The 26,212-nt window shown below is 33.5% G+C and overlaps 2 protein-coding genes across 5 annotated transcripts in view; one reads left to right on the top strand and one right to left on the bottom strand.

Moving 5' to 3' along the window:
* Dachs (unconventional myosin-IXb-like dachs) overlaps positions 1-10,215 on the top strand; it is a 28,460-nt gene extending 18,245 nt beyond the window's left edge. Inside the window, exons 2-16 of the mRNA XM_074254183.1 lie at positions 2,106-2,495; positions 3,117-3,382; positions 5,415-5,586; positions 5,758-5,930; positions 6,009-6,168; positions 6,231-6,583; positions 6,658-6,847; positions 7,010-7,287; positions 7,478-7,667; positions 7,880-8,051; positions 8,195-8,406; positions 8,516-8,778; positions 9,199-9,447; positions 9,515-9,614; positions 9,704-10,215. Coding sequence (XP_074110284.1) covers positions 2,106-2,495; positions 3,117-3,382; positions 5,415-5,586; positions 5,758-5,930; positions 6,009-6,168; positions 6,231-6,583; positions 6,658-6,847; positions 7,010-7,287; positions 7,478-7,667; positions 7,880-8,051; positions 8,195-8,406; positions 8,516-8,778; positions 9,199-9,447; positions 9,515-9,614; positions 9,704-9,861 — 3,326 coding nt within the window. The 3' untranslated portion in view covers positions 9,862-10,215. The remainder of the gene's footprint in view (positions 1-2,105; positions 2,496-3,116; positions 3,383-5,414; positions 5,587-5,757; positions 5,931-6,008; positions 6,169-6,230; positions 6,584-6,657; positions 6,848-7,009; positions 7,288-7,477; positions 7,668-7,879; positions 8,052-8,194; positions 8,407-8,515; positions 8,779-9,198; positions 9,448-9,514; positions 9,615-9,703) is intronic.
* A 5,809-nt stretch (positions 10,216-16,024) lies between these two features.
* The window catches only part of Syn1 (Syntrophin-like 1), a 120,713-nt gene continuing 110,525 nt past the window's right edge, over positions 16,025-26,212 (bottom strand). The window contains exons 5-8 of one of the 4 annotated variants that reach the window (XM_074254200.1): positions 25,504-25,721; positions 17,547-17,767; positions 16,880-17,091; positions 16,025-16,372 (exon numbers count right to left, since the gene is read on the bottom strand). In XM_074254200.1, coding sequence (XP_074110301.1) covers positions 16,280-16,372; positions 16,880-17,091; positions 17,547-17,767; positions 25,504-25,721 — 744 coding nt within the window. In that variant the 3' untranslated portion in view covers positions 16,025-16,279. Of the gene's footprint in view, positions 16,373-16,879; positions 17,108-17,164; positions 17,466-17,546; positions 17,768-25,503; positions 25,722-26,212 lie in introns of those variants that run through there. The other 3 variants (XM_074254202.1, XM_074254201.1, XM_074254203.1) reach the window with 3 other exon arrangements.

Below are 26,212 nucleotides of genomic sequence, written 5' to 3'. Positions count from 1 at the left end.
ATGTACGCGATCATGCAGACAAGTTTAAGCCGCGTAAAGCATACATAAGTGCCGAGAATATCCATACACAAAAGAGTAATACCTTTAGGAGTATACATACAAGCTTTCGAATAAGACAACTCAAAAAAAATAACCTGTTTCTTCTCTCTGAGGCTCTTCTTTTTTCTCACCGGCTCTGTAGGGATAGATATATAGATATAGAGAGACTTGGTTATTTTAATTTCTGGGTACCCGAATATCAACGAAACCCAAACCCAATGTCAGACCCAGGACCAGGCCTCTTTCTGCCCAGATACCTGTTCGCTCCCGACATAATACCGAGACTTATTCATCCGATCCCTCCCATTTTCATTTTTAATATTTTTTATCGGCATATTTTTCTTCATCCCGAGGCACCCGCTATTATCCAAAAATCCGCTGGACTATTCTCAATTTACATATTACCAATCCTATATAATTCCTCTTAACCTCTGTCATTATTAACAATTATAATCAATGAATCTGCAATGTCATTTCATTTATTCTATTATTCTAATTTATTTAAAAGTTTGATAAAATCTTGGCTATTGATGGCCCTTAGTCTGGAAAATAATTCAAACAAGAATTTTTACCAAGAATTAGAGATTTTAAGTATTGTCTTCTTTTTATAAAGCATAGAATTTTTTTTTATGCATTAGTTTTTCGTTAGAATTTTCCTATTTTTAGGATTGGCAATTTAATTAAAAATTTTAAAACCCTTGAATACAAAATTTTAATTTATTTGAGAAAAATTTTTTCTCATTTTTTTATATTTTTAAACAGCGATATCTTTTGAACGCGTGGTTATTCAAAAGTTATTCTAAAAAAATGTTATAGTTGAAAAAAAAATATTAATTTTAAAAGCCGGAAGTTAAAAATGAATTATCGAATAAAAAGGTAATATCTAGACAAATTTAATAAACTTTGAAATCGAAATTAGTTTCTGACATAAACGGGTTAATTAATACCCGGAAGTAAGTATTTATTTATGGATATAAAGCTTTGACACTCTATTGTTGATCGACAACAAAAAATAAAACAAAAAAGCGGTAATAATGATAATAATAAGTGAAAGCGAGCTCGTAGATAACATTACATTATTATTTAAACCGATAATATAGAAGTTGTGGATGTAAATGTAAATGTCATTGTGAAATCCTTGGATTTTATTAAAATTGATGAACACTTATGTATAATTCTGCAGTGTTCCTCTTTGTAGTTAACTTGTATTATTATATCGTCTGCACACTTATAGGCGTACTTGCACTGGAATAGCACTAGGTGTAAGTGTGTTGTATTGTATAGGTGTGTAGGTATGTATCTTACATTTTACCATTGGGATTAACGGGACTCAGAAGGGGCTAGAGTTTAATGCGTTTACTTGCAGCACAAAACAGAAATTCCTCTCGTTACTTAAATCGCCTCTGCTCCAAACTCAAGATACGACTATATATATACAATACAGTCGAGGTTTCTCTTCTCTCTTCTGTGTATTCAACGTGAATACTCGGAAAATGCGCACAATCTTCAACAAAATAGCTCGATCTACAATACAAAATACACACTACCGTACACTTTATAAATGTTTGTATGTAAACATTTAAACCCAGTAAATGTCTGACCAATTAAGTAAATATCATTTTAAGAATATTTAATTATTAGAAAATTGAAGCGTTTTATTGAACGAGTCATTTCTGATTAATAAGTGTATCTAAATATTGTGTAATGATTTTTTTGTTTGGTATTGCTTCATTTTGTATCAATTTATTTGAACAATTTGATTTTTTTTTTTAATTTTCAAGTTACTCCGAAAAAAATTTTAACATCTTCAAACTGCAATATCTTTTGAATGCGTGGTTCGATTTAAATTTTTTTAACGGCATTCGACGCAGTTTTTCAAGCCAAACAAACATATACATGGTTTTAATTCATTTGATCCAAAAATTTAAAAGTTATCTCAAAAAAACAAAAAAAAAAAAAAATAATTTTCTTTGATTTTTGATCGTGAACTCAAGTCGAATAACTTAAAATAAATTTAAAATAAAATAAAATAAGAGCCAACCAATGATAATTTAAAAACTTTGCAGATGCATCCTCGTCAAACGAAGCCTCGCACCTCCAGCAGCGCCTGAAGACCCTGAGCACAGAACTGGTGACCCTCCGGAACCGGCTGCACGTGAGCCAGCCCGGAAGCAACGGGCCGAACGCGGTGAACAGTACGATAGCCTCTCCGGGCTCAGGATCTGGCTCTGGGGGCGTAGGCCCGGCCGCTGGGACAATAACCGCCAGCGCTTGCGAGAAGCCGCCGACTACAGCGGCACCTGCTGTCCCTCCGCGGAACACTCTGTCTCACGCACACCCGATTGGACACTCTTCCGGGCACAGTGTTACCGCTTCCGCCATTATCCATCCGCATGCCAATCATTCTGCTGCCAACGATCTCGGCCACAACTCCACCACAAACAATTTAATATCTGGTCCGTATATATATATATATATACACATTTTAATATATACTCGAACTGTTGCTTTGTCCTTCCAACCCTACCAGCTCTACCCCCCCAACTGCCTCGTTATACAGCTAGCTCGCCAGTTCCTTGTTCCCGGTCTCATTAAAGCTTCATCCCCGATTAATTTCCGCGTTTATAACTCTATTTTCTGTGTATCATTGTCGACCCTCTCCTCCGATCCCGATTTGTATGACAACATCAGCTAGACTTTAACCCAAAGCGAAATCATTTTTAATTTATTCCCCACCAGAGATTATTTTTTTTTTTTCAATTAAAATTTTTTTCTCCGCTAACGTTAATTGTCGCTTTTACTTTTAATTGTAATTGTAATTCCATTTTAAGGCTATTGTTAAATGAAATTTTATTTTTTATTCGAGTACAATAAGGATTTTATAGTAAATTACAATTCAAATTTTATTATTTTTATTGAATTATTCCATTCAAATCTCTTGTTTAATTTAACGAATTTATTTATCTATTAAATAATGTTCAGTAATATTTAATATGCTTGTTGATATTTTTTATTTTTCAGTAAATTTTTACAATGATAAAAATTCTAGTGATTAATAAAAATAAATTTAAAATTAGATTCCGAAAGATCGAAACGCCCTGACGATGGATTGGTCTCTTGTGTGACGGCTCTGAGCAGCTTGCGGTCGCCCCCGATTTCGCGGATAATCGCGGATGTCAAAGGAAGCGGCAAACACTTGAACCAGCGATGTGTTTCCAAAACGGGCCAAAATTCTTCCCAAAATTCGACGACTCTGGAGGATCTGATCCACCTCCCGGGACCTCTCACCGAGGATGCCGTTCTCAAATGTCTCCAGGCGCGATTTTGTGCAAAGCAGTATCACGTAAGTTATTATTATAATTATATTATTCATATAAATTCACTTCTAATTGATAGTATAAAAATTAAAAATGTAAGTACTTATTTCAAAAAGAATTTTATGATCTATAAGAAACTATAATTCAATTTTATTATTATTATGATTATTGTTATTGTATGTAGCAATTTTTCTTTGAAACTTAATTTAATTGGATTGGCTGGCAAGCTCAGTAGGAGCTAATTGTTAAGTCGGAGAATAATAAGGCCTGTTGGCAAGTTTCGAGTCGGTACACTGCGGGCTGTGTTCACTCTTGGGACTTGAAGAATGCAAACGGAGCACCGAGCCTTAGGGTACCGCCTTTCCTTACTTTTCTTCACTTAATATTATATAGATATAATGGATAGATATCTGCGTGGCCTAAAATAGACTACTAAATTTTAAGCTATACAAAGTTTTTATCTATTTTGTATTTTACTATTGAGATCACTATCTAAGTGCTTTTAAAAATCGTGCTTCCATCCTCATATCCTCTACGTGCTATAGATATAGATACTGATATCAGATATGTGGCGTAGTCTGCAGGTGCCAATCGCGCATTCCTCGAAAGATACAACCTGTCAAGAAAATATTATTATTATTTAGTATTGTAAAATATGTCGAGGTCCGTTCAAGCTTCATCTTATCTGATTTTTCTGTCTATTGTTAGTATTCTGTCTATCTGTCATTATTTTTATTAACGTTAGTCTTAATTAATTAATAAGTTTTTTTATAATTCTAGTAATTAAATAAATTATTTAAAAAATGTCAGATGGTAATTTTTTTACAATTAAAGAATTAAAATAACTTTTATCACTTGGGACATTTGTAATTAAATTTAATTAATTTAATACATAAAAATAATATTTTAAGTCATTATTAATTAATTAAAATAGTGGAGAAATAATTATATCACAAAGACAAAATTTAATTTAAATCTTGAAGCTAAAATTGATTTTTATTTAATAAATCAAGTAATATGATTAATTCAAATTTTAATTAAGAATTAAATTTATATTAAATAATTTTATTAGATTTTAATAATACAATAAAATTTTTATAAATTTATAAACATACATTTTGATAAAAATAATTAAAATAAAATAAAATAAAATAAAAATCGGCTTTTTACAAGTGATATAATTTTTTTTTTTATTTTTTATATTGTAATACTGCTCAGAAAGAATTTTCTTAACAAAGAAGAATTCTGCCTAGAGATAAAAAATAAGAACTGTGACATGTCTAAGAAAATAACGAGGGATTGAAGTAAAGTAAAATAAAAAGGTAAAAGGTAAAAATGATTGTAGAATCGAGCCAACTGATGTCTATTCAGCATTCACGTATCACATACAATTCACCCTTGAGAAGTCTGGTGGGCTGTAAAAAAGCTATAAAATGAAAACACGAATAAAAAATAAAAGATAACTGCAGTAGTATGACTACTCTCACAAGCTCATGTCAAAGTTGATGGTTTACTTTCATACTAGCTAAAGATCTTGACAAGAGATGCTCATGTTGCTAGCATGCAAAGTGCCTCTGCATCTAAACCACCAGTTTCTTCTCTTTTGCTCTCTTCCTCTCTTCCTCTTCCCCTTTCTCACGGTGGATCTTGCGGTAGCAGCTCACGTGGAACCGGAATCCCAGTTTCTGCGCCATTTTCAAATGCATACACTGCATACTGCATATTACATGCCGCATACTACATTACTGTACAATGTGCAGTACAAGACGCATCAACAGCAGCAGCAGCAGCAGCAGCAGCAGCAACAACAGTTAACAATATTGTAGATTCCCCATCAGGCATCACCCGTCACCCATCAACTCCAGATATTATCCCTTTTTACTTTACTTTATATTTCTTCAGCTAAAATATATCAAAATACGATTATCCTGCAAGCTCCTAAGGATATATATGTTAATATTGTTAAATTGTTATTGTCAATCTAGTTCACCCTCGGGTGTTTCAATAACTCTTGATATTTTTTTTTTTTTATAATGAATTTTAAAAAATTATTCTCAGACAAACGTCGGGCCGATTCTAGTGAGTATAAACCCCTACACGGACGTGGGAAACCCACTGACGTTGACGAGCACCCGAACTGTGCCATTGGCACCGCAGCTGAATAAGGTCGTCCAGGAAGCCGTGAGACAACAGTCCGAAACTGGTTACCCGCAGGCCATCATTCTCTCCGGTGAGATGTTATTTTTAATAATATTTTTTTTTTTTTTTTTTTTTTTTTTCCCCAGTATAATTTTATATATTTAGTCTAACTATAAAAAATTTTAGTTGAGTTTATTTTAGTGAGTGGAAAAAAATATGAATAAAAAAGGATGAAATAATTTAAAAGGGATTTTATTTACAGGGACCAGTGGATCGGGGAAAACTTATGCATCAATGCTCTTGCTCAGACAACTCTTTGACGTAGCCGGGGGTGGTCCTGAGACAGATGCTTTTAAGCATCTCGCCGCAGCTTTTACTGTCCTACGCTCCCTTGGCTCCGCTAAGACTGCCACTAACTCTGAAAGCTCCCGAATTGTAAATACTCTTTTAATTTTTTCTCTCAAATAAAAAATAATTTAAAATGAAATAATAATCATAATAATTAATTTTTAGGGTCATTTTATAGAAGTACAAGTAACTGATGGCGCGTTGTACAGAACTAAAATCCACTGTTACTTTTTAGACCAAACTCGCGTGATTCGCCCGCTGCCAGACGAGAAAAATTATCACATTTTTTATCAAATGTTGGCCGGCTTATCCCACGACGAGCGAGGTAACATTTACTTTTATTAATAATTAGTAACAATAATTATAATAAAAAAATGATTTTTTTAGTGAAACTGCACCTGGAAGGATACAACCTGAAGAATTTAAGGTACCTTCAACACGGAGACACAAGGCAAGATGAAGCCGAGGACGCAATAAGGTTCCAGGCGTGGAAAGCCTGTCTGGGAGTGCTGGGTATCCCGTTTTTGGACGTGGTGAGAGTACTAGCAGCGGTTTTGATTCTCGGGAACGTGGGATTCACTGACGGACCTGGGGTAGAGGTCACCGTAATCGGGGAAAACGAGCTTTCGTCGGTCGCGGCGCTTCTTGGGGTCCCGCCCTCTTCTTTGCTGCGCGGGTTGACTTCCAGGACTCACAATGCGCGAGGCCAGCTGGTTAAATCCGTATGTGATGCCAATATGGTGAGTTATTATTATGTTAAAATTAAACATAAATTTATTTTAAAAATAACAATAATAAAATTGATTAATTTCAGTCAAATATGACTCGAGACTCTTTGGCAAAAGCTCTTTACTGCCGAACAGTAGCTACAATAGTTCGTCGCGCCAACAGTTTGAAGAGACTTGGCTCAACTTTGGGAACTCTTTCCTCTGACTCGAACGAATCTGTCCACAATCAAGCGGAGGTAACAAGCCAGCACGCCTCGACAATCGGAAGTTCCGCTGGTAATTAATTTTCCTCTTTAACAAAATAAAATACTTTTTCTCATGATCAATCAATCAATCGATAAATTAATTGTAATTAAAAAAGAAAAAAGAAAAAAAAAAAGTAAAAAAATGTAAAAAAAAGTAAAAAAAAGTAAAAAGGTTAATTGTTGTTGACAAAAGGAGGAACAGGCTCGAGAAGCATGACGGCGCTGAACAACGCGGTTCGGCACGCCACCGACGGGTTCATCGGGATCCTCGACATGTTCGGATTTGAGGACCCTAAGCCGAGTCAACTGGAGCATCTCTGCATAAATCTCTGCGCAGAGACGATGCAGCACTTTTACAACACCCACATTTTCAAGAGCTCAATCGAGAGCTGCAGAGACGAGGGCATACGGTGCGATGTCGAGGTTGACTATGTTGACAATGTTCCCTGTATCGACCTAATATCTTCCCTGGTAAGTGTTTTATCAATCAAAAATTAATACTGTGCAGATCTGAGCACACACACACACACACACACACACACACACACACACACACACACACACTTGCTTACGTTTGCGGGCTTTGTTTACTCTTATCGATTCTCACTCACCAACCCAACACGCCTTGACTATTATAAACACATGTGTCACAAATTTACAGCGCACGGGTTTACTCAGCATGCTGGATGTCGAATCTTCGATGCGTGGAACTGCTGAGAGTTACGTTGCTAAAGTTAAAGTGCAGCACAAGCAAAATCCACGATTGTTTGATCCGAGGAGTCTCGACTGTCGGTCTTTTGGTATTCAGCATTTTGCTGGCAAAATTATTTACGACGCTTCTGATTTTCTTGGTATAATTTCATTGTTTATTTTCAACTAGAGAATATTATTTGTTATTTGTTATTATAATTATTAGTATGTAAACCATAATTTATTATTTTTATAAAAGAATAAAGCTGGTTAATATTTTTAATTTTCTCTCCGTGTATTTTATAATAAAATATTTATAAATATTATTTTTTTTATTTATTAATCATGTTAATCTTTTAACTTGTGATTAAAGATACAAACAAAGATATCGTCCCGGATGACCTGGTGGCAGTTTTCTACAAGCATACATGCAATTTCGGATTCGCGACGCATTTGTTCGGCAGCGAATTAAAGGCTTTGTACGCGAGCGATACCGTCCCCCGAGGAGTAAGCTTCAGAATATCCCCGACATCCCACACCGACTTGTTAGTAAAATTTATTTTTTTTTTTTTTTTCGAACAATAAATAATAATAATTATTATTATAAATTATTATGATACTTTAGAAAAAAAGGAAGTTTATTTTGAGAGCGATCAAAAAATAAAATAAAAAACAGACTTTATTGCAGATTAAACGGCGACGAGCCGATTTCGACACTCACTCAGGACTTCCACACACGTCTCGATAATTTACTACGTACGCTGGTTCACGCACGCCCACACTTTGTAAGATGCATAAGGAGCAACGCCACAGAAACGCCCTTACATTTAGACAGGAGGATTGCGATGCGACAAATACGCTCTTTACAAGTTTTAGAGACTGTTAATTTAATGGCTGGAGGTAAAAAAATTCCTATTATTTTTTTTTTTTTAATCAAACTTCTGAAGAGTTTCCGGAAATATATGGAACAAACTTAATAGAATTTATAATAATATTTATATAAAAACAGGATATCCACATCGAATGCGTTTTAAAGCATTCAATGCGCGGTACAGACTGATTGCACCGTTTAAACAGCTGCGACGGTCCGAGGAGCAGGCTGTCGAGGACACTAAACTTATTTTGCAAAATGCACAACAAGTTAAGAGCAAATTTGGCGCAAGCACCAGTTGGGCGCTCGGCAAACGTCATATTTTTTTGAGCGAAGGCATTCGACAGCAGTTGGAAAATTTGAGATCTGAAACTAGACGGAAAGCTGCTACTGTTATTCAGGTTTTTTTTTTTTTTTTTTTTTCTATTTTTTTTTTTAACTATTAATCCTATTGAGCATTAAAAAATTCAGGTATCAGTAAGTGAAACTTTAATTAAATAAAAAAGATTGAAAAGTATTAATTGATAATAATTTTATCAGATTGACTTAAATTGTTTGCTCGTTGAAAATAAAAGTCTTACGATCTTTTATTTAACTAGATAACTTGCTAATTATTACCATCACCCTTCGCTCAATTTATTTCTTCCCCTTATTATTTTATCTGGTTATTGAATACTAAATACCCCGAGGCTGTCAGAAATATTATCTGTTTTAATTTGAATATTTTATTCCCGGATAATTTAAAAACACGTTTAATTATTTATATATAAATAAGTTATCATTGTAAAAACATTGGTAATAAAATTTATTTATTTCTCAAGACAACATGGCGGGGCTGGCGCGTAAGAAGAAGATGGCCAGTGAGGCGCATCCCCCTCTCTCTGCCCACCGGAATGATTCCCAAACAGAATCAGCAATCAAACAACGGGCACCGCAGCCTCACCAATACAAACACGGGAACTCGACCCCGGCCGCAGCCAATCGCCGGAACTCCTCCTCCGGATCCGACGGAAAAATGCGCGGATCAAAAAATGATCCAGCAAACTTGTACACTTTTTGGACTCGACCTTGTAATTGTTATTTTTTAACAAAAAATATTTTTAATTCAACTTTTTAATTAATTTAATTGTTTTTTAGGAACGACCGCCGCCAGTGCCACCTAGTAGATCCTACACAGTGACTGGAAACACAAAGTTAGGTTATCCTCAAACTCGTGTCATGAAAATGCCATTTCCCGGTAAGCTTATTTATTTATTTATTTATTTATTTTTTTAATAAATGAATATTTATATTGTTTATTGAATTTTAATATTTCTTCGCGATTAGAAGAAGGAGAGGGAGAAGTTGTTCTTCTGAAAGGCGAAACGGTGCTTGTTATTGGTGCTTCTCCGCGCCGCGGCCATCTTCTCGTTGAGCACAACAACACGACGCTCCACGTGCCTTATCAGTTCATGGAACTTAAGCCATGTAATATTAACATTTAATTATTATTTATTTAAACTTTTATCGCTATATAAAATTACAAGACTCTTATTATTATTATGATTATTATTAGTATTTTATTAAGAAAAAAAAAAAAAAATATAGATATATATTATACATATATGAAGAATTTATTTTGAAGAAATATACCTTCAAGCGCCAATTAATTGCCATAGGAATTTCTATGTAGTAATTAGATAAAGTTGATTACAAGAACTGGTACTGTCTTCCATTGTTAAGATATCAATTTATAAATTATTATACACAATAATAATAAACTTTATTAATAAATTGCAAATATATATTTTTTTTAATTTCCTCTTGAATTATTTATAAAAAAAATTGAATACAACTCACACATTAGTTACCAAAGAATTTAATAGTCCAGGTGCAGCAGCACTAAAAATATAAATCCTAATAATAATAATAATATCCCTGCATTTAATACTGTCAATTTGTCCGAGGTAATAATTCCGACGGTGATTTCTCCGGCACTAAGACTTTTATAAGTCCAATAAAAATGATTAAATTTAAAAAAAAAAAAAAAAAAAACTCAATATTTAATTTTATTCTCTATTTATTTATTTATTTTCTAATCGGTTCACTGGTATACCTCTGGCGTCTTTTATCGACATCAAAGTTCGTTTGAAATGTGCTCGTAGACTGTGAAACAACTTCTCAGAGAGTGAGATTGCGAGGAACGTTAGGCAGCCAAAGAGCTCGTCCAAGAAAAGGAAAACACAAATAAAAAAAAAAAAAAAAAAAAAAATTAAACAGTTTTCTTCCGAAAAAAGACACAATATTTTAAAATACACATCAACGCGTCAAAAGATTTCATTTAACGGCGTTTCTTATTTGCCGATGAATTTTTTTTACTCATCGCACCCATTGGAAATATTCCCTGTATGCCTTTTATTCATTTTTCTTTCATTCTTTCGATTTACAATTCCCTATTCTTCTGAAGATTAAAAAATACCGCTTCTGCCGTTTCGTCAACAAAATGTCGCCGTGGCGCTCCATCTTCCAACTTGCGCGCCATCTGTTGGCTCGGGCCGTAACTAAAGTTGTTAATAATTAAATAATCAAGTAGTTAAAGTCAGACTGAATAATAAAAATTAATTTATCAATAATTAATAATTAAAATAGAAGAATTTAATCAAATGAAGGTAATGTTTTTTTTTCTTCTTTACTTCTTTCGGTTGAGGCGCTGAGAAAAGCTGAGCAGCGAAATGGGTAAAGCTTTTATTTAAAATGCAAACACAGCCAGCCAAGTAGTAAGTTTTAACCTCGTAAATTTTATCTTGCTCGTATTACAGTCGACTGGTTCCTTCGATTTGAATTCGATCGAGTAGACTCCCCAAGGAATCAGGGTTATGCAAACATTCCTGCCAGTTGATTCGTTTTGTGCGCCCTCTACGACACTACATTTCTTTTCATCCTTCTCCCTCTTCTCAACCTCTATATATTTCCACATACATATATATGAATACATAATATAAGACTCGTTTGAATCCTGTGAAAGCGTCTTTACCTTTCCGACTTGGCTGCTATTTTTTTTCCTCTGCCTTTTTGGATAAGCTGTGTTTTCAATTGCATTAAAGCTTACAATAAAAAAATCTCCTCTGATTTTCTTGTTCCGACACTTTTTTCTTGTATCTATATCTATATAAAGTTCCTTCGTACTTGTACTTGGATGTTATCGAAACGTAGAAAAATATATTAAATAAATATCCTTTTCTTATCTAAAGTCTTTAAAATTTGTCTTTATATTTTTCTTCATTGTTTCTACGGAAAAATTCAATTATTGGAAATTTTACAAGTATTAAAAAATAAAAAATTGATTATTATAAATTAAAAAAATAAATAATTTATTTTTAAAAAAATCTAACAAAACTTTGTATAAAAAAAATATTTGAAAAGTATGAAAATAGTAATTCTCAGGAGATAAGTAAGTAAAGATTGGAGCCATGAATCTCACAGATGACGTTTCCGACTATAAAAGTATCGATAGAGAGTTGACAAAGTAAAACGCAATAACAATCTCTTGAGGATCTACGATCTAAAATCTAGGATTTGGGATTTAGAATGTAGAATCTAAAAACTGTTACTAACATTTGATTCTTCGAGTTTCAAGTTTGCTTTTTGTTGGATGTCTCGCGAGAGGAAGGCGGAAAAAGTACGCGAGGAGGACTAAGGATAAGGCGCATTCGATTCCAACAGGGATAAGAGGAGCCAGAGTAATTTACGTGCTAATTTACTATACCTAACTGGGCAGTGATGTGAGATCTTTATATAAAGAACCCGCTACCGCGGTGGAGACGGATCAAAAAAGTTAAGAGGGGTGGCAATCATGGCCGAGGGATATCGCCTTCTTATGCCGCTGCCGATAAAAATGACAAAGTCCCCAAGTTTTGCAGAGCCTAGAAGTCATTTTGTCCTTTCGGAATTTTTACATACTTTTATTTACTGATTTTGTATATTAAAATTTAGAAATAATTTTTTTTTTTTTTAGTAAAATAAGCTTTAAAATCGAGAATTAAAAATAATTAGCAAAGTTAAAAATTCTTAAACCAAATAATAAAATTTTATCATGAACATAAAGATCTTCTCTTAATTGTCTCTAAAGATACTATATTTCAGAATTTAAACTTGATAATTTTTATCTGTCCGTCAAAGTTATTTCTATATACAAACATATATATATATATATATATATATATATATATATATATATATATATATATATATATATATATATATATATATATATATGGGTTTTTATCATCAAACTCCCAATTGCCGAGTATCTGGCTGACGCTGACGTCATTCTAGTTTATTAATCTCGTAAAAAAATATGATTCGGTTTATGTTGCCGATAAAAAAGTATTGCAATAGAATATGGATATATATTTTTGCGACATCAAAAATTAATATCTTCTCCATTTATCTATATCTATTATATTTTTACATTTCGGTTATATTTCTGCTGCTAAGTGTCAGAGAAATTTAAATAAAAAAAGTAAACTAGAGGAAAAGGTAAAAAAATAAACAAAATATTCAATTCTAACCACTTGTTCCTTTATTCTATAACGCATACACATTAAACTCTCTCTTAATCTCTAAAAATGGATAACCCATAATCCCTTTGACCCAAACAATACAAAGTAGTAACAACTTGTTTGATCAGCCCTTGAGTCGCAGTACAAAAGTTCCTTGACACCCGAAGAAATTAATCTCATTCCAAAATTCAATTCTCTTATCAATTATTGATATTATTATAAATGATAAATGATTAATAAGAAATAAATTATTTACACATTTGACATTTAATATTACACAGTACATTTAGCGACGCTGGGTTAATATTATAACTAATAACAAACAAAATTAATGAGATACGCTTCGTTGATATGTAAACTCTACATAATAGATAATTATTTAATTAATAAATAATTTATTTATTTATTGTACCAGACGAGAGTTTATTCGCGAGTAGATCCAACTGCTAATTAATTACTAACATTTCTAACTAATTTAATAACTACCTAGCAGCTCTTCTGATCACGAATATACTCTCTTAAATTTTATATTAACTTACTAATTATTATTAATAATTATTTTTTTTTGTTGCATTATAGATAATTTATTTTTTTACCACATACATATCTTATAATTATTATTATTATTATTAATATTATATAGACATTAAACATTAATATACATATTAATAAACATATACATTAAATATATTTTATACATTATTACATGATAGATATACTCAAGAATAATCTTAGCCGTGTAAATTTCTATCAGAGACTCTCTTAGAATTAATGTACCGAATTAACTCTTGCGGATATTTATTAGATTGTTAACGAGTATATACCTATAGATAGTAATTCCAGTTGGTAGTTGGTAGAGTTGCTTCAGCGGTGAGCCCTAGCTATTATCTCGATAATTAGTTAAGACCTATTGAGTAGTTAATTTGTATTATCATTCCACTTAGAAACATATTTAATAATTTACACACTTTGTTTTATATAACTATTTTTCTATCTAGTTACAAGCTAATTAATAATTAATAATAATAAATAACACATTAATCAATTTTAATAATGTAGATGATCATTTAATTACATGTTAGTCTTTATTTGATTGATCGTTTTTGAGAATTGAAATAAATTTAAGGCATGTTTTATTTAATTAAATTAATTTTTTTTTTACTTAGTAGTTACTTTCATTTTGATAATAAATTTGATTCAAATTAAGCTCAACACATAAATATTTGGTAATAAGAGTTTTTAGGAAATTAAATCCCGTATACATTTTTAAGTTTATATATTATTTAAAAAATTTTAAATTACAATATTGAAAATGGTAAAGATGTTAAAAATTTTTGCTATTAAAAGAAATTTAGTTTTATAGAAGCAATTTTAAATTTATTAAATTAATTTTTAAAAATTTGATTTTCTTTTTCTAAAAATAAAATAATAATTTTTGATTAACTCTCTTTGTAATAAAAAAGACCGAAACTATTTGAATTTTGATTAAGATTAAAAGGAGAGTTAAGATGAACAGATATTTATAAAGTTTATAAAATTTATAAAATTTATAAAATTTATAAAATTTATAAAAAGTAATTTGCGCACCCGATGCTGTGAAAATAAAAATTATTAAAGAGGTACGGTGGTATAGTCTTGAGATAAATTTGTCTCGATAGCAGAACCTCAGCTAAAAACAAAGTTAAGTGGAAATAAAGAGGGATAATAAAATAAAGAAATAGTCTATTTAAAATCTTACCGCTCGTTCTCGAGTACAATTTAAATTACATCAGTTACGCAACTGGAAAATTCAGGACATAGCAATACCACGACAACGGCTATAACAGTTGATGTGTTGCGCACCTGCCGACACATTTTATCTCGGGGCAACTTCGTAAATTTAATTGCGTTAAGGATACCAACCGTATAGCGTACAAAATAACTGGATGCATAATAGGACCCGGTACACTTCTTCCCAGAGTTAAATTTCCTCTTACTTACACTCCCAAGATCCTGGAATGCCGAGCTCAGTGTGGAATGTAGAAAAAAAAAAAAAAAAACATTAAATATATATAAATAAATAAATAAATATCGCGGAAAAGGGCACGCAGTTTCTATCCAGGACATTGGTGAATTTACCGAGCTAACAGAAATACCAGCAATGTCATTTTTATTTTATTCTCGCCTTTTAATATTTTTTATTTTATTATATTTTATTTATTACTTTTTTTTTTTTTTTTCAGCCTTTTCTCTTTATACTCGATTTTATTTTCATAGTAAACTACCCTTTTATTGTTATTTATTTTAACTATGCAGTAACTTTAATTATTTTTTCATGAGAAAATATTTTTTATTTATCGAGGATACGACTCAGATTTTATTGAATTTATTGATAGTAAAATATCAATGACTAGCAGTAAAAAAAATTTATCGAAGAATTGAGTATCTGTTTTTTATAAAATTTTTTTTTTACTCAAATTTCCATAAAAAAAATTAAATGAATGTTAATCAATAAAGCTACTGCACAGTTGAGTTAAAAAATTATTTAAACCAGCAAGCAACAATTTTACTACAACAACAATCACCCTCAAAGTCACAATAATAAACTCAGAAAAAAACCCGGGCTTTGGTCATACTCAAATAAATTTATCAATTAATTTAAACCTCCCTTTTCATATAAAATATATCAATATCATACATTAAACATCACCCATCAATAATTAATAATTAATTCGTTTTATTGCTACCCCGCAAACTCAACATTTCTCGACTATGTTATCGTAAATCTAAACCATACTCCGTAATATTTACTTATCAATTACAAATATTTAATTATTACATTGTATTATTATTATTATTATTATAAATACAATTGAATTAGCGCAACTCATCCCCTAATTTAGTAATTAATTAATTATAAGTATTATTATCAATAAATACAATAGAGTAATATTTACCATTACATACTCAAACTTATTAGTTAATTAATTAATTAATTAATTTATTTGTTTATTTATTTATTTACTTATCAAAGTTCCGGCAGGAGCGCCGTGGATGGCTTCAAGCCGACGATTATTATTTAATCAATAAATTAACTTTTATTAATTTCAATTAATAAAAATCGACGACAAGTTATTATATTTTTATTATTTTATACTTTCTTAGGTTATAAGTCATTGACTCTGTTGGCTTTGATTGATGCTCTCAATCAATTTATTTATTTATTATTTTTCAACGAGTCCTGAGTAGGAACGAATTAATAAATTTCTTCTTTATTAATTAATTAATTAAAAATAAATTTCTAGTGAAGAAAGACGCTGGTTACAGATCTAGTGGTGTGCGGGGGAAGATCGGGGACTTCTGCGGAAGTCCCCTCGTACCCCTATGCCGATAATCCGAGGCGATGAATCTTGGCGGAGAGAAAGTTGTGGAGTACGAAGACGATTGGCTTAGGGCAGCTTTCGAGGTCCAGTTCCTTGACGAAAATAAAAAATCAAAGTTATAAAATTTATAAAAAGTACTGGAGTTTAATGTGTGCAAGTGTTTCTTCCGTTAAATCCAGCGGACGGAGAAGCGCTCGAGGACTGAGAGTGGATTCTGGACTCAACTTGACTGTGGACCGTCAATATTTACGTTCCACGATGGCTCTTACATCGTGTGTGGGTGTGTGTGCAGAGGGTGTTTGGAATGAATGTTCCAAGTGTACAAACACTGTTTACTGTCATGGCAAATAAATACTTGACAAATTTTAGTGCAAATCCTTGTCCGAGTCATTGTTGCTTTTTATTCATTAATTATTCTTTTTTTTTTTTTTTTTTTTTTTATTTGTTTGTAGTTCATTTTTTATGGAAATTTAAATTAAAGACTGACTTATTTAATAAAAATAATTAAATTGCCATTGACAGTTAATGAAAAAGTGATAAAAAATCAACAAAGTAGGAAAAGTAATGAAATTTGAGCAATAAACAAAAAGTAGACTCACAATCTCATTATCATCGTCAATGAAGTCGAGCCAGAGCAATCTTGAGCCATCATCGGCAGACATTTTCAATTTGTCGAAGGATCGCTTCCAAAGGGGGGCCGGTGGGGACCCTGGACTGGCTCCGTTGACGCCTCTTGCACCTGCTGCGTAGAGCATAAAACCTTCTTCGGTATTGACGACCAGTTTGCATGGTCTACCTTGCCATAAACAGCCTGTTTATTTGAACATCTATGTCATTCATCCGTTTACATTATGTATTATTATTATTAATAATTAATCACGTCCTTTATTAACAAATTTAATCGTCAATTTTATTTACATTTGTCAGCCAGTAAATACCAAAAATAAATAAATAAATAAACAAACTGTCCAAGCTGGACTAACAAACAAAAATAAAAATATAAAATCAAATTAACCATGCACAGAGTTTTATTATTTTTTATTATTACTGTTCCCGGGCCATCTCATTAATCATTTCTGTCAATATTTTCTCATGCTAATTTCCCAGTAATATTGTTTTTAGTTATTGCAAATTTTCCTGCCGACTTTGATTGATTTAAACTTTCATTTAAAATTTTAATAATGTCTGTTTGTTGGTAAAAGTTAAAAAAAAAAAAAAAAATTGAAAAATTTTTATTTCAAAACGATTAAGTAAAAAATAACTTACGGACAGTGTATTCGCGGAGTGACAAAGCAGCGGTGTGACACCCTTGAACGATGGCCCTCGCCCAGGCGGCCAAATCTCTCCTGGTTTCGGCCCTCAGGTGGTGCGTAATAACCCCGTCTATGGTGCCGACGCGGACCGCGAATGTCGCGCCGTTAATCTTCCCACTGTTGCTGCTGCCACTGGACCCAGGCTCGCTGTTTCTCGTCGATGAGCCCACCAGTCTGAAACAGGTAAAGTTATAACAGACTAGAATAAAAATAAATCACTCAGATTCAATGTCAGCGTTGGAATAATTAAAAAATTTCGTCTAAATATTATTTTTATGATTATTTTATGGATCTGTTTCCACGGACAGTCAAAATATTTGGAAGGCAGAGAGTAAAATCGATTATAGAGAAAGGGTGGAAGAAAGAGTGAAGGTATGAGGTCAGTGCAGAACTATCGAGCTTGAGTAGTCCCTCTGGAGCCCGGCCAATAAACTCGTTATTCCTGCCCATATTTGTATGAATTGAACGTATATGCACACACTCCTCCTTGTGTTTTCTTTCTCTCTCTCGCGGTATCTTTCCATGCTACAGATAAAACTTTCAGCTAAGCAAAATCATTGGGTAAATTATCATTAAACTTAATCTACGGCCACCGATGTAACATAATAATAATAATAATAATAATAATAATAATAATAATAATAATAATAAGTCATTGAGTTTTCGGCCTCAGCCGAATACAATATCTCGGCCAAAGAAGAGCACAAACACCAGATATATCAGGATCTCCTGTTTGAAATTGGCAAACTCTACCCAGGTTACCGTGTCAAGCTCGTCGTTTTGGTTGTCGGCGTCCTTGGAGGGATGAAACAGTCTTTTGTGTCTTCACTTGCGAAGATACCGGCTTGCAGTTCAGCAGCCGTGTCTCTAGCAGTGCGGATGCAAAAGGCTGTCATTTTGGGATCCCTGCGTCTACTTAGGCAAATGAATTTGGCCTGCTGCACTCACTAACCGCCTTGTTGTGCGGAGTGGTGCAGCAGTAATGGATGGCGTTCAGGCTGGGGCCTCGGAGAGTCGGACTCCGGAGAAAACCCCCCTGAACAATTAATAACAAATAATAATAATAATAATAATAATAATAATAATAATAATAATAATAATAATAATAATAATAATAATAATAATAATAATAATAATAATACTTATATAATAATACTATAATACTATAATACTATAATACTATAATACTTATAATAATACTTAATAATAATTATACCTCTCCCGGTCCATCGGTGGGAGAGGTTTGCAGAGTTTGGAGCGGCTTCACGACCGTTTGGTCCTGGGTTTAACTCACGAAGTTGTCAATTTCACTGCAGACGAGGATGACTTTCTTATGCAAATTGTACATAAACATGAAAATGCGCATAAGGGGTCATTCTTGTATAAGGCAGCAATATATGCGGCAAGAACCCTTGGTCTTGGAGAAATAAACGCTCTTATGGAACTCCGAAAGGAGGAATTTAAGAGCGTCATCAGGAACGCCGAGGAAAAACTACTCCTTGGCGAACTGATGGACAAGTCCATGCACAGCGTGTTCTTTAAACACGTGCGTGATCATGGCTTGTCCATCCAGCTGACGTTTTCCTTCTTAAAGTCAGCGGGCCTGATGTCCGAGACTGAAGGGTTCATATTTGCCTGCCAAGATGGTGTCATTAACACTCTTGAGTACCGTAGCAAGGTGCTCCAGGTGCAGCTTCCGGACACGTCCTGTAGGAGGTGTAGACAACATCCGGAGACGCTTATGCACCTTTTGTCGGCATGTCCAGTGCTGGCGAGAGGTGCATATATCCAGCGTCACAATGCTGCCCTGAGAGTACTGTACTACTATCTTCGTCATTGCTACGGTATTGATGTGACACCAGTGCTGCCTTATTTGCCAGGAGATATTCCCCAGGTTGTTGAGAATGACAATTGCAAAATTTATTGGAACATGCCATTTGCAACAACCCGGCTGATAGATCACAACAAACCTGATATTGTGCTCTTCGACAAGGCCACTCGTGACATTTATGTCATTGAGTTCTCGGCCCCGGCTGAATACAACATCTCAGCCAAAGAAGAGCACAAAAGACAAATATATCAGGATCTCCTGTTTGAAATTGGCAAACTTTACCCAGGTTACCGTGTCAAGCTTGTCGTCCTGATTGTTGGCGTCCTAGGAGGGATGAAACAGTCTTTTGTATCCTCACTTGCCAAAGTTCTAGCTTGCTCATCAAAAGCTGAGTTCTTGGCAGTTAGGATGCAGAAGGCTGTTTTACTTGGTTCTCTCCGTCTCTTAAGGGAAATGACTTTGGCCTGCTGTGATCACTAACCGCCTTGTTGTGCGGAGTGGTCCAGCAGTAACGGATGGAGCTCAGGCTGGGCCCTCGGAGAATCGGACTCCGGGGATAACCCCCCTGAGCATTTAATAACAAAATAATAATAATAATAATAATAATAATTATTATTATTATTATTGTTATTATTATTGTTATTATTGTTATTATTATAATAATAGTAATTGCGCATTTGGTATTTTTAACCCTTAATTGCATTTATTGCCCATAATCTCAGTAAGTACCCGCGAGCTTTGTTATCAACCCGCGGTTTATTACAAATTATATTTTTTTATCGTTTATTTTATTATTTAACAAACTCATCCCGGGAATTTGCACTTTACACTCTGTAATTACAATAGTAATCGTACTCAGTGATATTATTTTTCTGTGAGATAATTTTCATATTAGGCTAATTAATTATTTTCGTCTAAAAAAAAATTTTTTTCATTTAAAAAAAATGTAATTAGATCAGAATGACTGTTATTTTAAAATAAAATTTTTTTTCGTGTAAATTTCAGTTAATTTATCGGCTTCATATATTAAAGTGATTTTTCCAGACATAAACTTGAACAATAATTATCCCTTAAAAAAAGAATAAATAAAAAAAAAGGAATAAATATCGAAGCACATCTGTACTGCGCGTTGAATTGTCAGATTGATTTACGTCTCAATATTATATACAGATGCACAAGCCGTTAAACACTCGACGACGTTGAAAATCTGCCGCGCGATTATTAAAAAATTTTCCGCACTGGCGGGCGTTATTGCGCCATTAAGTCCAACTAGAATTTATTTTTATTTAGCTTTCAATCTCCACTGAATTCCCCTTTTATTCCCGGGCCAGGTTTACGGCTCCTGCAACTCCAAACTGCAATATTATATATACCCTATAGAGGAATAATTAAAGGGGAATAACTATCTGGATTCTCCTCTCAATTACTCTCGGTCATAACAAAGAAAATTTGAAATAAATTTCAATTTAAAATCTAAAATCTAAAATATAAAAAAAAACAATAAACTTTTATTTTGATTCCTCTATCCTGTATTCCTCTCTCGAGCCCCTTTCCAACATATTTCGTTTTAAAGGCAATAACTTTTTATCACCCCGTAGTTTGTGCCCGCATCGAGTTCCTAAACAACTCACCCCTCAAGGAATTTTATCTTCATTTTCATTAGACCGGCAGGCGAACCGGAAGTGATTTGCGATGGAAAATTTTTTCCTCGAGCCATCCTCCCACTGATAATTTCTTAACTTTTTTCCTGCCAATAGTCCGACTACTGAATCACTTGCAAGAACAATCGATAACCATTTACTTGACCTCCTTTTCCAAGACTCCCTTATTTTTATTTTTTCCTTTTTAGTTTTTCGTGACTCAGATAAATTTACAATTCTCTATTTTATTTATTACCTCACTGAGTACTATTGCAAGTCTGTATTCTCTGGAGTGTGATTTATTTCGTAAAACAATTTCATTTATTTATAAAAAAACAATGTTTTATTCAAAGGATAGAAATTGTTATCGCTCAAACAATTAGTTTTATTTTTATTAAAACTTACAAATTTTGTTACTTTATTTAAAGACAATACAAAAATTATTAAAGAAAAGCAATGAATAAAACTCAATTCCATTACGGATATAAATGATTCATTTTTAACTTCCCGCTAAAAAAACTCAGTTAAGTGGCCATAACTCCTAAAATAATGGGTTTAAATGCAATTCTGACCACTCTAAATTGTTCCTCGGGAAATTTCCTACAAGAGTCTTTGTGTTTTATAAGTCTAAAAAAATTTTTTTTATGAGATATCGGGATTTTAAGAAAATTTGGAAAATTGAAAATTCACAATTTTGACTTCGGACCATAAAAGTGGCCATAACTCCTAAAATAATTACTTTAAATGCAATTCTAACCATTCTAAATTGTTCCTCGGGAAATTTTCTGCATAAAGCTACATCAAGTGCAATTTCGAGCGCTTAATTACGAAAGTAGTGGGAAATTGCAGGGATAGCCTTCAGGGTCAGCCGTTTTCCTAATTTTTTTATTTACTCCCTCTTTAGGTGATACAGCGAGAGAGAAAAAGAAAGAAAAAGAGGGGTAGTATCACTCCGTAAGATCGTTGAAATGAGGTTGTTTTGAATAAATAAACAGTATATGCTTTTGTATCAGATGTCACAATATGTGTTCACATCTTTGTATATATATATATATTATATATGTAGGCAGAGGACTGGTGCTATGTTATGTACAAAGAGTGCCGTTCGGAACGGAGGGTAGTCGGTAGACGGTACAATACAGAGTGTAGACTCTGGTGTGAGAAAACTCCTGGGGGCAATTCGTGATAACGATACATTTTTGTCAGACCATATATTTAAAGCTCTAACTCTGGTACCTTTTTGGCCCGAGCAATCCGCGTTTTGGTCGAGTCCCGGGTGCTGGATACTGGCACCTGGACCACTGTTCGACGTAACAAAATAACGCCGGAAATTGATGCTAAAACGACGTTAACCCAGAGCGGCCAATTCATAACATGTCGATTGGTGGCTCTGCAGCTCAACATTACGTTAATTTTTTTTCAAACGCCCCTGGGATTCGAGGGGTTCAGGCCTCCTGCGGGTCCCAGAAGCGCTCGGTAGTAAATAAAATTTTTTTTTTTTTTGGTTCAAAGGCGACTCAATTGCGTTAAAAAAAATTTAAATAAATTATTTTTCAATTAACAGAATCATTTTCTTAGTCCAAATTTTTCAATCCTTTTACTTAAAAAAAAATTTTTTAGTCCAATAATAAATTTTTGATTAAAGATTAATCGAAATATTTAAGTAATTAAAAAAAAAAATTAATAGAAAAACGATCGAAATTTAAATAGTTGTTGTACAGCAGTGCACGTACTACTTGCAGTATACTCGTGTGCTGTCGATTTCCCTGGTGTATGTCTCCCTAATAAACACTGCCTGACTGTCCAAGGCACCTCCCATAGGACATTCTCTCTCCCTCACTCTCAATTCCTCGAATGCACTCTCCGAGAAGCGGATTCATTTACATTGGGATGATGTCACGTATCGTTTTACCGTTCGATCCTCGATTCGTTAGAAAAACAAAAAACTCGAAGAACAAAGAACAAGAAACCGATCAGATAAAAGCTTCTCTCTTCAAACAAGATACAAAAAATATATTGACAAAAAAACATCTCCAATATAACTTTCTCTAACGACCTTCGATTTTTAAACTAACAGAGTTTATTTTCTTGTCAGTTGTTTAATTAAATGAAAAATGAATAAAACTTTTTAACAGATTAATAAAATACCCTAAAGATCTTTAACACGTACGGTTATTTATTGGGGAGGCGAATTTTTCAGATAAATTTTATAACGCAGGGACGTTAATAAATATCGGAAAAAAGTATTTTAAAGTATCTTTATCATCATTAATATCATATTTACATTTCCTTTGATAAGTATAAACATTATTTATTTATTTAAGATATTTAGGGACTTTCTACTTGTGATTTATCATCAAGAAAAAATTGCTCAAAGTCGAAAAAAGCTATTCAAATAAAAATATCGAAAAATTCTGAATGAATAATAAAAAACAAGTTTGAAAAGTTCCAGCAAGTCGGATTAATTAGTAAATAAGTAAATACAATTAAAAAAAACATATGAGGAGGTTTTACTTAAAAAAAATACTTGGACCCAGTGCGGCGGTTAATTATTCAGCGATCGTCTAAGTTAAATATTTGCTGAGAAAATATAAAAAGGAGAAATATAATAAGAATTTAAAAACCAAAGTCTGGATCGAGAAGTCCAAAAAGGTAAAAACAAAATGAGAGAAGTAATGAGTGAATAAATAAAATATCCAGTGGCTGAGCCGAGTACCCAGTTCACCCGCAAGATAAAATATATAATTGTATGTATAATATAGCAGAGGGTAGAGGGTTCACAGTTACAGAGTGTGGAATGCATAAGCATCGTATTTGCAGATCACGTACAAGTACAAGCTCGAGTGCTCGGTTTGTTTGACGAGGGTAGACTACCGGCGATTAATCACTGGCTATTAATTAACCGAGAATCAGGTTCTCCTTCTCCTCTTCGTTCCATTCCCCTCTAGTTTCTCGCTGGAGTTTCGCGGGTGTCATAGAGGCTCATCTACGTCCAGAAAGGCCCTCGAGCGACGACTTTGCTCGGTCTATCAGTCGACCCCGACAGCGGCTTGGCATTGTTTTAAGTACGACTAAGCTTGGAAGTAGTCACGGTTCCCAGTTTTACGATCCACGCTCGTTAATTATACTACACCGGTTTGCTGTACAAGCTCGGCCGTAGCCAACACATTTATCGCGCACATCGCCGGATAATCATCAGTAAATACACTCGTTTACACACTCATGCTAACTAATTTTTTATCGCTGTAATAGTCAACTCGTTTAATTAATTACTTTTCTTTTAAGATCCCACCGATTATTTTTATTTCTAATTTTTACCTAACTTGTAATTTATATCACCCAAAATTACAAGTTATAAGCTTTTTTTCTATAAAAATGTTAAGAGGTCATTTTTTTTTTTTATTTAAAAAAATTTATATGTACTAATTCAATTTATATATAATAATTCAAAGTAAATTTTTCAGGTATCAATTTAAAAAAAAAGAATACATTATACTTTATCCATCCTTGAACTTTTCTCGGGAAAGTACAATTGAATTTTACGCGAATAAAGTTAATGAGGCAACAAAGGTTTAAAAAATCGACATTTAGCGACAAGTTTACTGAGGATTAAACGGCTGGTTAATTATCCGGTTAATAGTCTATTAGTATATTATCATTATCACTATTATTATTATTATTATTATTATTATTATTATTATTATTATTATTATTATCATCACAATCACTATAAATCGGTAAGTAATTATTGAGTTGTCCGAGGTGGATACTGAAGCTACATACACTGATACAACTATATAACTATGTAACTATATAACAGTATCCTCATAAAAATTTTCATAAGCTCAATATGTTAGCGTGAGGATTACGCGGTCCGTGCACGTAATCGTCGGCAAGCCTTGTACCTGCTAATGTCGGCGGGGATGTAATGGTCTTAATTAAAATGGCGGTCTAACGAACATCTCGCTAACTGCCGTAATCCGGAGTCCGGAGCTCCACATATTCACACACACACACACACACACACACACACACATATATATATATATATATATATATATATATATATATATATATATATATATATTCACACATTAAAGAGATAAAGTAAGAGAACCGGAACAGAATGAACTGCTGGAGGAGCTTGCGCCTCATTGGTAATCCGACAGTGTGAGCACTGTTCTTGTGTCTCATTCCATACATATCCGTGCAATGTACTGCTGGAGGATCAGAAAGAGAGGATAAAAACAAGAACAAGAGGACAAAATTAAGCAGCTTGTCCGTGTCGCGTTTAAAAGACCGAGATGTGAAATAAATGGAAGAATCTTTCGCGCTAACGTGTAATGTGTGATGTGCTAAGTACTTTTCGGGATTTAAACTTTTGTGTCGGGATTCAGGAATCATTGGGAGTGAATCTGAAAGACCAGGATTGGACTCACCTGGTGGTGATAAGTGGACATGTGATGCTCGGTGACGCCCAGGCCTCGGGGCTCCAGGGGGCGCACTCGTAAAGCCTCAGCTCGCGGCTCGACACGGCCCCGAAGACGCTTCTCCATCCCCCCGAGCAACTCACTCCGATGTAGCTCCCGGCGACGCGGGACATACTCGTGCTGCTGCTTGCTCCATCTTCGCTGCTCTCGCTCGAGGCTCGTCCGTTCTGAAATCAGAGAAAAATTTTATTTCAATGATAAAAATTATCTAAGCAGTAGTAGAGGTCAATAAGTAGTCAGACGTTTTATTTTTAATAAAATATACAGTAGTACAGCTCAACGATCAGTCAGACGGACTTTATTTCGGATTTCAGTTTTTATTTGTAAAATTGGAAATAAATAGAGTTGTAAAAAAAAAAAAAATGATTGGTTGTATATTAACAATATTTGCAGTGTAGCGTAGGCCGGGTGGATCTACAAAAGTATAGAAGTGCAGAACGAACAGGTTAAAAAAATTTTGAGTTTCGATTTACCTCGGTCGACTTGTTTGTACCACCGTGGTGGGTTTTTATGCATGGCTCCACAATATCATATTTTATCGTATTTTGGTGTGCCGTCGATTGTGAGATCTATTTTCATGTAACATCGATGCGTGTGTTCGCCGCTGCAGATTGCGGACAATTCGACCGAATCGCAATCCAAGTATTTATTGAAACGA

The sequence above is a fragment of the Cotesia typhae genome, unplaced genomic scaffold (assembly GCF_013202065.1).
Source record: "Cotesia typhae breed Kobodo isofemale line unplaced genomic scaffold, CoteBio_Ctyphae scaffold_13, whole genome shotgun sequence".
NCBI lineage: Eukaryota > Metazoa > Arthropoda > Insecta > Hymenoptera > Braconidae > Cotesia > Cotesia typhae.
This window is presented reverse-complemented; position numbering and strand designations above follow the sequence as displayed.